General features: G+C 36.3%; 1 protein-coding gene across 2 annotated transcripts; it reads right to left on the reverse strand.

Moving 5' to 3' along the window:
• Positions 1-6,141: 6,141 nt before the first annotated feature.
• Positions 6,142-11,195, reverse strand: LOC116143934 (isoleucine--tRNA ligase, cytoplasmic-like). Of its 2 annotated transcripts, XM_031429377.1 has the most exons (4): positions 10,745-11,195; positions 8,656-8,809; positions 7,285-7,380; positions 6,142-6,385 (listed from the first exon to the last, which is right to left on the reverse strand). In XM_031429377.1, the coding sequence occupies exons 1-4, from the start codon at positions 10,900-10,902 to the stop codon at positions 6,212-6,214; spliced, it is 582 nt and encodes a 193-aa protein (XP_031285237.1). In that variant the 5' UTR covers positions 10,903-11,195; the 3' UTR covers positions 6,142-6,211. The 2 variants fall into 2 exon arrangements, 1 of the variants encoding a protein (XP_031285237.1); XR_004130193.1 differs by lacking the exon at positions 8,656-8,809.
• Between the last annotated feature and the right edge of the window lie 2,480 nt (positions 11,196-13,675).

Consider the following 13,675-nt stretch of genomic DNA (forward strand, 5'->3'; position numbering starts at 1 on the left):
ACAGCAAGGTTTAATTTCTACAGGATATGGAAGACTAGAGAGCAACTAGGAGATGTTTTCACTAAAGCTTTGAATGGGGTTCGGATTGATTATATTTGTAACAGCTGGGCATGATTAACATCTATGGTCCATCTTGAGGGGGAGTGTTGTAGATAATCATGCAAATCTTACAATATTGCATGATAAGTGTTAAGAGTGGCCATTTTTTCTCACCACCTGCCTAGGAAGAAGCCTCGTCTACCGATCGACCTTTCCCTGAAGTCCGGTCACCGGAGGAGTAGCGCGTGAGTCTCACGCGCCACCCTTTTTCATCTGCATCAGATCCATGCGCCGGCGCGTGTGGGCGCGTGCGACGGAGGAACTTGCTTCGATCACCCTTCCCGGCTTCGTCTTGTTATTTTCGGCAAGTCTGTGTGATTAGTTCTTCAGTTTCTCTGCCAAGTCAGAACAGTTTTGTTGGTTTCTATTGGTATCAGCTTTGTTGGTTTCTGTTGATATAGAGTTCGTTCTTTGAAAGAGTTTTTGTTGGCTATTTTCGTCTTCTTACTATGATTGATAAGTCTATAATTGATATGGTTCCTGTAATGTCAAAAATTACGGAACATAAGCTTAATGGGTTTGATAACTATTTTGATTGGAGTAAGACAATTCGTCTTTATTTGCGAAGTATTGGTAAAGATGATCATCTCACCAAAGATTCATCTGAAGACGATTCAAAACAAACATGGTTGAGAGAGGATGCCCGGTTGTTCTTGCAAATACGGAACTCCATCAACAGTGAGGTACTTGGTTTAATTAATCATTGTGAATATGTGAAGGAATTGATTGACTATCTAGATTTTTTGTATTCTAGGAAAGGGAATGTTTCTCGAATTTTTGATGTATGCAAAGCTTTTTATCGAGCTGAGAAACAAGATAGGTCTCTTATAGCCTATTTTTGGATTTTAAAAAGACATATGAAGAACTTAACATTCTTCTACCGGTGAGTGCTGATGTGAAAGTTCAACAAGCTCAACGAGAGAAAATGGCGATTATGAGTTTCCTAGCTGGACTTCCTTCTGAGTTTGAATCTGCTAAATCTCAGGTTCTTGCTAGTTCTGAGATCACCTCCCTCCAAGACATATTTACTAGGGTTCTTCGTACAGAAAGCACTCCATCTGTTCAATCGATTAGTGCTCTTGTAAGTCATAATCATGACACTGGGCATTCATATAACAGGAGCAATAATAGAGGAGAGGGTTCGAATTATTGTGAGAATCGGAGCAGGAGTCAGGAGGGATTGTGTGCTACTATTGTCATGAACCCGGTCATACAAAGCGCACGTGTAGAAAATTGTAAAATAAGGCCCAGAAACCTCAGTCAGCTCATGTTGTCGCTCTGATACTTCTGAAAAGAAGGTTATGATTTCAACTGATGAGTTTGCCAAGTTTTCTCAGTATCAAGAATCATTGAAGTCCTCATCTACTTCCATCACTGCTCTCCCCGAGTTAGGTAAACCAAATACATGTCTTATTTCCTCATCCTTCAAATGGGTCATTGATTCTGGTGCCATAGATCATATGACAGGTAATCCTAATCTCTTCTTATCATATCAGTCACATAATTCCTCGTCTAATGTTACTTTAGCTGATGGATCAACTTCTTGTGTTCTTAGGTCTGGATCTGTTAACCCTACTCCGTTAATTTCCCTATCCTCTGTATTGAGTCTACCACAGTTCGCTTTTAATTTAATTTCTGTGAGTAAACTTACTCGTGCTCTTAAATGTTGCATCTCATTTTTCCCTGATCATTGCCTGTTTCAGGATCTTACGACGAAGCAGATTATTGGTAAAGGACATGAATCTGGAGGGCTTTACATCCTTGACACACAGGTACCCAGAACCATTGCATGTTCCAGTATTTCGACCCCTTTTGAGGCGCATTGTCGGTTAGGACATCCTTCTTTACCATTGTTAAAGAAACTATGTCCTCAGTTTAATAAATTATCTTCGTTAGATTGTGAGTCATGTCAATTTGCCAAACACCACCGTCTTTCTTCAAGTCCAAGAGTCAATAAACGGGCTAGTGTCCCTTTTGAATTAGTTCATTCAGATGTTTGGGGTCCGTGTTCTATTATGTCTAAACCTGGATTTAAATATTTTGTTACCTTTGTTGATGACAACTCTCGTGTAACTTGGCTTTATTTAATGAAAAATCGTTCTGAGTTGTTTTCTCATTTTTGTGCCTTTTGTTCTGAAGTTAAAACTCATTTTAATACTTCTGCCCAGACATTAAGAAGCGATAATGCCAAAGAATATTTTTCGAGTTCTTTTCAGTCTTATATGAGCCAGCATGGCATTCTTCATCAATCATCTTGTGTGGACACACCGTCTCAAAATGGAGTAGCCGAGAGGAAAAATAGGCACCTTTTTGAAACCGCTTGAGCCCTATTATTTCAAATGCAAGTTCCTAAATAGTTTTGGGCCGATGCAGTTTCCACGGCCTATTTTCTAATTAACCGCATGCCTTCCTCTATTCTGAACAGTTCCACTCCTTACAGTGTTCTCTTCCCGTCTAAGCCTTTGTTTCCTATTGCCCCAAAGATATTTGGTAGTACTTGTTTTGTTCGTGATGTTCGACCCCAGGTAACCAAGTTAGATCCCAAATCTCTTAAATGTGTTTTTCTAGGTTACTTTCATCTTTGGAAGGGATATCGATGTTATTGTCCTAGTTTTAATAGATATCTGGTGTCACCTGATTTTACTTTCTTAGAAAACACCCCTTTTTTTCCCACTTCGTCAACCTATACACGTCTGGGGGAGGACGATGACTTACTAATCTATACTGTCACATCCCTACCAGCTACTCCCACACCTGAGTCTTCCCCACCTACTGTACCTCCTCTGGCACCACCCCTTGTCCGTCCACTACCTCCATTTCACATTGTCTATTCTCGTCGATAGGAACCTCTTGTACCAGTCTCTTCGTCTTTAGACCCAGTCTCCAATGATTTAGATACCCGTGTTCCTCGTCAAGAAGACACTTAGACTTCATGTCCTACCTAAGACTATTCATCGTTGGATCCAACCTTGAGTGATCTTGATCTTCCATTGCTCTTCGAAAAGGTAAACGTCAATGTACTTATCCTATCTCTTCATTTGTGTCTTATGATCACCTATCATCTTCTTCTTGTTCTTTTGTGGCATCACTAGACTTTGTCTCCCTTCCTGCAACTGTCCATGAAACCTTATCTCATCCTGGTTGGCGTGATGCTATGATAGAAGAGATGAATGCTTTAGATGTTAATGGTACTTGGAACTTGGTTGACTTACCTACTGGAAAGAAGCCTATTGGATGCNCTGCGGCCTGTTTTCTAATTAACCGCATGTTTTCCTCTATTTTGAATGGTTCTACTCCTTACAGTATTCTCGTCCCGTCTAAGCCTTTGTTTCCTATTGCCCCAAAGATATTTGGTAGTACTTGTTTTGTTCGTGATGTTCGACCCCAGGTAACCAAGTTAGATCCCAAATCTCTTAAATGTGTTTTTTTAGGTTACTCTCGCCTTCAGAAGGGATATCGATGTTATTGTCCTAGTCTTATTAGATATCTGATGTCACCTGATGTTACTTTCTTATAAAACACCCATTTTTTCCCTACTTCTTCTACCTATACACGTCGAGGGGAGAATGATGACTTACTAATCCATACTGCCACATCCCTATCGGCTACTCCCACACCTGAGGCTTCCCCACCTACTGTTCCTCCTCCGGCACCACCACATGTCCGTCCACTACCTCCATTTCGCATTGTCTATTCTCGTCGACAGGAACCTCCTGTACCAGTCCCTTCATCGTTAGACCCAGTCTCCAGTGATCCTGATACCTATGTTCCTTGTCAAGAAGACACTCAGACTTCATGTCCTACCCAAGACTCTTTGTCGTTGGATCCAACCTTGAGTAATCTTGATCTTCCTATTGCTCTTCGGAAAGGTAAACGTTAGTGTACTTATCCCATCTCTTCATTTGTTTCTTATGATCACCTATCATCTTCTTCTTGTTCTTTTGTAGCATCACTAGACTCTGTCTCCCTTCCTGCAACTGTTCATGAAGCCTTATCTTATCCTGGTTGGCGTGATGCTATGATAGAAGAGATGAATACTTTAGATGTTAATGGTACTTGGAACTTGGTTGACTTACCTACTGGAAAGAAGCCTATTGGATGCAAATGGGTGTTTGCTGTTAAAGTAAATCCTGATGGGTCAGTGGCTAGGCTTAAAGCTCGTCTTGTAGCTAAAGGCTATGCTCAAACTTATGGAGTGGATTATTCTGACACTTTTTCCCCTGTGGCTAAATTGACTTCTGTTCGCTTATTTATCTCTATGGCGGCTACTCATTCTTGGCCATTACATCAGTTGGACATCAAAAATGTCTTTTTACATGGTGACCTTCAGGAAGAAGTCTATATGGAGCAACCACCTGGATTTGTTGCTCAGGGGGAGTATGGGAAAGTTTGTCATCTTCGCAAATCATTGTATGGTTTGAAACAGAATCCACGTGCTTGGTTTGGAAAGTTCAGCGAGGTAGTTGCAAAGTTCGGAATTACAAAAAGCAAGTCTGATCACTCAAGTCTTTTACAAAAGATTTAGGAATGTTGAAGTATTTCTTAGGGGTTGAGGTAACAAGGAGCAAGAAAGGCATCTGCCAATATTTCCTAATTCGCAACTTACCAAAGATAGTGAACTATTTGAAGATCCTGAGAGGTATATAACACTGGTTGGAAAGTTGAACTATCTAAAAGTCACTCATCCTGATATTGCGTTCTCTGTCAGTGTAGTAAGTCAATTCATGTCTTCTACTACTGTTGACCATTGGGTAACATTAGAACAGATTCTGTGTTATCTAAAAGGAGCTCCAGGATGTAGTATTTTGTACGAAAATCATGAACATAACAATATTGAGTGCTTCTCTGATGCAGATTGGGCGGGTTCCAAGATAGATAGGAGATCCACTACGGGCTACTGTGTTTTTATTGGTGGAAATTTGGTCTCATGGAAAAGTAAGAAGCAAACTGTTGTGTCCCGATCTAGTGCAGAATCAGAATATAGGGCTATGGCCTAGTCTGTGTGTGAAGTAACATGGATATATCAGTTTTTGACTGAAGTTGGTCTTATGGCCTCTTTGCCAGCAAAATTGTGGTGTGATAACAAAGCCGCTCTTCATATTGCTTCTAATCCTGTATTTCATGAACGAACTAAGCACATTGAAATTGACTGTCATTTCATTCGTGAGAAAATACAGCAAGGTTTAATTTCTACAGGATATGTGAAGACTGGAGAGCAACTAAGAGATGTTTTCACTAAAGCTTTGAATGGGATTCGGATTGATTATATTTGTAACAAGCTGGGTATGATTAACATCTATGCTCCATCCTGAGGGGGAGTGTTGTAGATAATCATGCAAAATCTTACAGATATTGCATGATTAAGTGTATAAATCTATAATAAGATATTAGGATTATAATCAATACATAATAGGAACAAATATGTAAAATAGGAAGTTAGAATATTTATTTCCTAGATTAGTTCTTTATTTTCCTATATATATTGATGTATAATTTGTCAATACAATATGAAAAATATTACAATCAGTTCTCTGTTTGTAACAAAATGTTAACTACATGTTTACATATATTCAGATTATTTGATTGTGAAATAACTAGGAGTATGTTTCTTTCCAAAACAAAAAATAAGCACTACATTTCTCAAAGAACGGGAGCAATGATGACCAATATGAGTTTATGCTCTGTTTGCACATAACATAACTAATTTATATAAAATATAGTAACATAAATGGCATGGTAGACAACCCCAAAGTCAACAAGGGTACTACTCCATAGAGATAAAACCTTCAGGAGGAAAGCATCAATTTTGATAGAAAACACTTAAATCATGAATAAATTCAGTCCATAATAAAATTGCAGAAAAAAACTATGCATGATCAGATTGACCATCTGAAATTAAATGGTAACTGCAAAAGGAACTGCTAATAATAAAGTAAAAAGCTGCAAAAGGAACTACAAACAATAAAGTAAAAAACTGCAAAATGAACTGCTAATAATAAAGTAAAAAGCTTTGTATATCACAACATAAAAAGACTCACTCCTTTCCTGCCAACGAAGCCCCTAAGATTTCACCCAGCTTTTCATAAGATTCATTATTATGGGCAGATCCAACTTAGTCTCCCTCCTCTTGAGCCCTTTTACCGGAGAATCCCTTGACCATAGAACTCAATTTCTTGGAATCACCAGCAGGTCCATTTGCTACATTAGACTTTGGCTTCTCACTGGGCAGTGGAGACAACCGAGACTCAGCAACCACATAGATTTTTCCAGTGTGCTTGTTTCGAACCTAGGTATTACCTTAATCCCCGATTAGATAACCAAATACCATTTGCAATAGTAAAATGACCACAACATTCACTAAACTAATGTGCAATAATTGATTTAAACCAGAACATTAATACTTGAATACATTTTAGTATGATAAATAAATTCGCATAATTAGAACTTAGTCATGTCAACACATACATGAACATAAAGCACTTACGCACTTTCTTAGTCTTTGTATGGAGTCCTTATGAAAATATAGAAAGAAGTCAAACAAATGAAGTTCAAGAACACCTCATGCTTGATTACATTTTAGAATGATAAAAAAAATTCGAAAAATTAGAACTTAGTCATGTAAACACACATGAACATAAATGCATGCACATATGAACTTTCTTAGTCTTTGAATAGAGTTCTAATGAACAGTAGCAGGACATCAAGCAAATGAAATTAAAGAACACCTCATGCTTGCAAAATGAGCCTACAATGCTTCATGTTCAAAGTATAAATAAAACCAACAATATATTAAAGATAATAAAAGGTACCTTACACTTTCTTAGTCTTTGCAGAGTCTTTATAAAATATAGCAGGACGTCAAGCAAATGAAGTTCAAGAACACCTCATGCTTGATTACATTTTAGAATGATAATTAAATTCGCAAAATTAGAACTTAGTCATGTCAACACAAAAGAACATAAATGCATGCACATACGCACTTTCTTAGTCTTTGAATAGAGTCCTAACGAACTGTAGCAGGACATTAGGCAAATGAAATTCAAGAACACCTCATGCTTGCAAATGAGCCTACGACGCTTCATGCTCAAAGTATAAATCAAAACAACAATAAATTAAAGATAATCAAAGGTAGCTGACCTTCACATATTTAAAATTTTTATTAACACGAAGAACAAGATTGCTTACAAGGGTCCACGGAGTTGTTGTCCAAGCCACAAAAGCTGCCTTGTTTAGGTCACCAACAATTGGAAAAGACACCATTGTTTCAGGATCACGTACATCCTATATCACCCCCAAGGTGTCAAAAATAGGCAAACACAACAATAATCAATATTTAGGATCCAAAACAGTAGTTGCCCAAAACATAAACAGTTCCTATTTTACTATGCTTCCAAGTTGGTATATTCACACAAACCATTAAAATAAAAACACAAACCATTAAAATTAAAACACAAACATTTGATTATATCAAACCACCATTACCAAGAATAAGAATAACACCAATGATGACTATTTGACAACTCAATTTCCATGCAATGATACAATGAATATCACCAAAAGGGTGAAAACACAAACCTTATAGTTTTGGCAAGGTTCAAAGTTAGACAGTGGCGTCTTACAACCAGTAATGTATGGCATGACCTATTAAAACATCAGTACGAGCAAAAGCATTTTTTTTTTCCGATAAATGGTAATTTTATAAAAAATAATGAATTAAAACCTAAAGAGGGAGAAAACTCCCTAGCACCCCAACCCTAGGAGAAAAAACTAGGGAACGAGACGGCTCAAGAGAACAAGAGAAGCAAGGATGTACAATCCTTTACAAAACAGCCCACACCCGAAGCACAAAAGCCTATACACAAACCCAAAAACACCACCTAGCAGATAAATAACACTGCCACAAAAAGCAGCAAAAAAACCAGCCAACACCTCAAGAATAATTGATAATGTCAGCCAATTAAAGCGATGAAGACAAGTGAAAATTAGCTAATGCAGCAGAGAACCATCAGCCAACACTTCAAGAATTTTTTTTTTTTTTTTTTTTTTTTTTTTTTTTAATACCCCAACAGCCCAGCCGCAACCACAGTAGCCCAAGGCTCTCCAAACCGGTAGCAGCAGCTGAAACCAGCCAAAGAAAACCACCTAGCCATGGCAAAAATCCACACAGCCTACTGTCGCTCTCCAGCCACCTGCACACAAGGCATGGTAGCAAGCAAAAAAAGAAGAAACCATCTGGCCACAAGACAACAAGCAACCAAAGAAGGAGCACTCTGGGAACAAACAACACAGCCTCAAAAACCAAACCCCAAAGACCAACACAACATCTCCACACTAACCCACCAGCCCCGCCAAAACCCCCAGGCTCCCTAAAGGCTGATATCAGAACCAAGCACAAGCATTTTAGAGCCACATTAAAACATTGAAAACACTAAGAATTGTTATAGTTGTCCATGATCATTAAATAAAGCAAACAATCAGCAAAACAACACAACAATACCAGAGAATTCCCAGTACAGATTATCAAAAACAGAAACCAAGAAAGTAGAAGTCACTAACCTTAAAACCTCTATAAACAAGTCCCTTCTCATAAAGTTGCACAAACACCCACCAAACACTCTCCATAAACTTAAAGTCCATCATCTTGTAATCATTTCTAAAATCAATCCACCTACCTGTCCATGTAATCACTTGTTCCCACTCTTCCACATATCTAGTGACAAATAAATCATCATAAATCTATTTCATTATTCAAGAATAGAAAAACCTAACAACATACTTGGGTTTCTTTTTCTTTTTTTTTTTTTTTTTTTTATGTGTGTGTTTTTTTTTGAAAATAAAAAAGAAACAGACCCTACTCGATTTGAATTTCATCTAAAAGTTCTCTTGAAATTGTTGAAACAACCATCCTATTTTGTAAATTCATCAAAATTTCTATTATAAATTATAAAGAGATTTTTAAATAATATTTTAATCAAATAGATTCAGATATAATCAATAAAAATCTAACATGAGTAAATAAAATTTAAACTTTCATTTTTCTTTTCTAATTATAAGGTAAAAGAAAAAGGGCAATAAAAATCATATATTCTTATTATTATTATTATATACATATAGGGACATCTATAATATCTCTCAACAAAAAGTAGAACGCAAAACCAAAGTTCAAGAACATAGTTAGCCTAATTTATGCTCTTAGGTTTGACTAGCTTTGAATCAATATCAGATATAAAAAATTCTTATTTAAGAACAAAAATTGAAACTTCCACGTCAGTGAAAGCACTTTTTATGAACCACTGGAATGAAAAAAATTAAGGGAGAGAGATATAGTACCAGAATGATAGACCTAAGGGGGAGAGTTACAGAATGGAACTGAGAAAGAAAGAAAGAAAGATAAAGAGAGAGTAGAACGAAACAGGAGATGAATTAGAAGAGTAGAAAAGGGAAAAATAAAGAAGAATTAGGGGAAGAAACGATTAGAATTAGAGAAAAAATATAATTTCATAAATCATAGTCTCTTTACAACAACCTAAAGAAGCCATTTCTATAGTGGCTAATACAAAATAAAAAATATAAACAAAAATCTCCTACTAAAACAACTTTCAGATAAGAAATAATTTGACATAAATTTTAAATTCCAAAATAATCTCACTGAAATACTTAAATTCTTAAATAAACTGTTTTCTAAAGTAACTAGATCCTAGATTCTCTATCACACAAAATGAAATGCTGACAAAATATCCTAGACCAGGGAGTTAGACAAACCATGCCAACGCCTAAGAAAAACTCAAAAGGAGAATGCTCAAAATTGCTGGTCAGGTGGAACTTTCGGTGGCGGCGAATGATTGAATACTGGGCTGTGGGGTTTTTTCGCTATTCTGGATTTTAAGTGTCTTTCTGGTTTTTGCAGGCTCTTAAGACTTTACAGGATGCTAATGAAAGAGGTTTGTGAATTGAAAGAAGTGTTTTTGAATGTTCAAGGAAGAGACTTTTGAGTGTCTCTGTGTGTTTTTGAATGGGGTTTTTTCAATTTTCATGAAAAAAAAAAAAAAAATTACCTAGTTAAAATACTCTACCCATATAAAGAAAAACAAAATTAACCTAATTTAAGCTATAAACTTAACAAAAATCATTAATTTTCATCGGAAAAAAATAAAATGAAATAAAAATATCTATAAACAACACTCCACTGCTGAGCCACAAAAACAATATTGAACAACCAGGTCTAGAACTTCACACAATCATCCCTCTCCACCAAAAAATAAAAATTAGCCAGAAACAATACTCCTACATCTTTACAGTACTCATCATTTTGCCACATTCCCACAAAATTTAATCTGATTTTAAGCTCTAAAACGTCACAGAACAATTCCTTCTCATCCAAAAATAAAATAAAATTACCCAGTAATGATAGTGCGACAGACTTCAGAGTACTAATGAATTTCCACATACCCAATAAATCAATCTATTTTTTTCTGTAAACCTTCACAAAATGATTCATTTTCTTATTTAAAAAAAAAAAAAAATCAAAAAATCAAAATTGATACTCCTAAAAGCTTCATTTAACTCAACGGTTACCACATACCCATATATGCCCTAAAACTTCACAAAATCTTTCATTTTCAACAAAAAATAAATTAAAAGTTACCTAGTAACAATGCTCCTACAAACTTCATTGTACTTATCAATTCCCATTTCAAACACGTCCACTTTCCTGATAATCCCCAATTTTTTATCAAGTTCAATCTCAACCGGCAACCCATGACAGTCCCAGTCGAATCTCCTCCTCACGTGAAACCCCAACATCGACTGGTAGCGCGTGACGATGTCCTTGATGGTCCCGGCGAGGATGTGGCCGTAATGAGGCAGCCCCGTCGCGAACGGCGGGCCATCCTAGAAGATGTACTCAGGATTGTTCAGGCTTTTAGCTAATTGGGTTTCAAAAGCCTTGATTGAATTCCAGTATTGGAGAATCTTTTCCTCCTGAAGCAGAAAGGAGAAGTCTTTCCCTTCACAGACTTCCTCCATTGATGGGGAATTGGAGGAAATAACGGTCAAGTATGGAATTTTACTTGTACAGTAAATTAGGGTTTAAAATTTTAATTGTAGAGTGATATAGATAATTTTGACTAGAAGTGATGAATTTAAAATTCAAATTTCAAATAACTTCAACATTTTGCAAAGATAAGCCTATTTAAGCCCTTTTCTTTCAAAATATTATTCTACCGTTAATAACAAATCCTTAGGGATGTTTTATATGAAATTTGAAATATAATATTTCATTTTAAGAAATTCAATATTATAACATTATGGTCAAAATGTTTTAGAAAATAATTCTCAATTATAATCACTAAAACTAGTGTAAAAGTTTTAAAAAGAAAATTAGGGATTTCTTTGTATAGAATTTAAATACAGTTTTTTGTTTATAAAAATAAGGGGCATAAAAAATCTTATGAATACACTTTTGGTTGAAATGAAAAGAAATATTTTGAAAAATGGTATCCCAATACAACCTAAAAATCTAGCGTAAAACCAAACAGTTGTTTCTTGAGTTTTCTATAAATTTTATTTTCGAAAATAATTTTAAATTACTATATCAAACATATTCTCATATAATATAAATATCAAACATATTCTCATATACTGTATTACCATAATATTTCCTATAGAACATATTCTATAATATTCCAAGAAATGGAATAACCATGACTCTTAAGGGCAAAATTGGAATAAGATAAAAACTGAGTTCATAAAGCTTCACTTTTTATCACTACTAGAGTTGTCTAAATGTTCCGATAGCTTTGAGAATTAGGCAGGCTCCAATGTGAGCTTAGATACTTCTGTTACCTAAAAAAAAAATTATAAATGAGCTTATATTTTAAGCTATGAAAAATGAGAGAATAAATAACTTATGTTATCATAAATATATTCCAACACTAATTAGTGACAAAAATGTCACATATTCTCACCCCTAACTTTGAATTTTTTAAAATAGTAATAATAAATATATAAATTTAACTAATATAATGTTAATATTATACGATTTTGCTTCATCTTTTATTTTTTATTTTTTAAATTATCTATACTCTTCTAGACATGTTACTTTATATATAACGTTATTTGTTGAATATTGAAATAATGATTTTATGTTGTTATTGTTAACAATAACAACATAAAATCACTATTGAAATAATAATCATAACCAAACTAAAAAATCACGCAAGTACGTGCGAGTGTAAGCCACACGCTTTAGCGTTTTCCTTTCAAATTTCTCCCACTCTCGGAACTTCATCGGCTTCCTTTGGGTGCATCCGGCGCTGGACCACCCACCATTGGAAAGATCTTGAGATGCTCTGTCTCATCGTCTATCACCGCCTCGGTTTACTCTTCGTTCACCGGGATTTCGCCGTGAAACTTCACGGAAACTGCAGAACTGGGTTGGATTTTCTGATGGGTTTTTCGGTCAGGAATTGCAATGGATGATGACGACTGACTCCTCTGGGCTTGCTCTTCAATCTCCCCAGCTGTTTGCATCTTGTTGATTGCTGGTTTCTGGCAAAACCCTTTGTTTTTTTCCGAGAACTTGGTGTTTTGGTTGGGTTTTTTGCCAACTTCGTGGAACTTTTTTTTGGTGTTTTTTTTTTTTTTTTTTTTGCCATTTTTTGTGGTTTGTTGCTGCAGATTTCTGGAGATAGTGGTTTTAATTTGGTCAGCTTTGGTCAAGTTTTGAGGAAGCTTTTATCATGCACTCCAACTGCTCAATAAAAGTTGCCCGTCCTGCAGGCTCTATGCGCAAGCCTGCTGCTTGCGCACGCCCAATGCCCAACACCTGCTGCTGCCTCGCCACTTGTTGGCCCTCCTGACCACCTTTTCTTTTCCAACACCGAAACCCTTCACCCCTGGAATTTTTTCACAAATCCCTACTGTTCTGAACCTTTCAACTCACCTAAATCGCACATTTTTTTCCTGCCACCAAGTGTTCGACAAAATGCCCGAACCAAATCCCCCACTCCCAAATAACACCATGCTGCATCCAACCCAAGCCAACACTTTAAATACTACCTCCACCACCTCCCAGCAGCCACAAAATTCTGAAAATTTGGGGAAATCCTTATGGATTGGAGATTTGGAGCCATGGATGGATGACAAGTATTTACTATCCACTTTCTCAGACGTGGCGATTCAAGGAGCCAAGGTTTTTCATCACAAAAACTCTTCCTTTGGTTTTCTTGAGTTTGAATCTAATGATAATGCAGGTTCATCATTGCTATCTTTTAATGGCTTAAAAATGCCAAAGTTTAAGAAGCTTTTCAAGCTCAATTGGGCGTCTTCAGAGCCCCAGGAAAAACATTCAGTTTCTAAGCCAGTTTTAGAAAAGAAAAGTCTGGGTAAGAGCACATTAGAAGTGTCCTCCTCTTGGGCGGATAAGGTTAGAGTGACAGAGTTTAGGTCCCATTTCACCCTTGAAGCTATGGACCTTGATATTAAGGATGACATCTTACATATCCCGGATGATGTTATTGATGACAATGATGCTGAGTGGCTTCGCTGTATTGTGGGTTATTTTCCAGGGTATTCT

This window comes from Pistacia vera, unplaced genomic scaffold (assembly GCF_008641045.1).
Source record: "Pistacia vera cultivar Batoury unplaced genomic scaffold, PisVer_v2 Contig435, whole genome shotgun sequence".
In the NCBI taxonomy this organism is placed as follows: domain Eukaryota; kingdom Viridiplantae; phylum Streptophyta; class Magnoliopsida; order Sapindales; family Anacardiaceae; genus Pistacia; species Pistacia vera.

Bases quoted from the DNA above. Each gene is read 5' to 3' on its own strand.
- LOC116143934 (XM_031429377.1), bottom strand. From the start codon at position 10,902: ATGTTGGGGTTTCACGTGAGGAGGAGATTCGACTGGGACTGTCATGGG. The intron at 8,810-10,744 runs GTAACTTTTAAT...ATTTGTCACTAG, and splicing joins TGTAGGAGCATTGTTACTAG to ATATGTGGAAGAGTGGGAAC. The intron at 7,381-8,655 runs GTTAGTGACTTC...GGGGTGATATAG, and splicing joins TTGTTTATAGAGGTTTTAAG to GATGTACGTGATCCTGAAAC.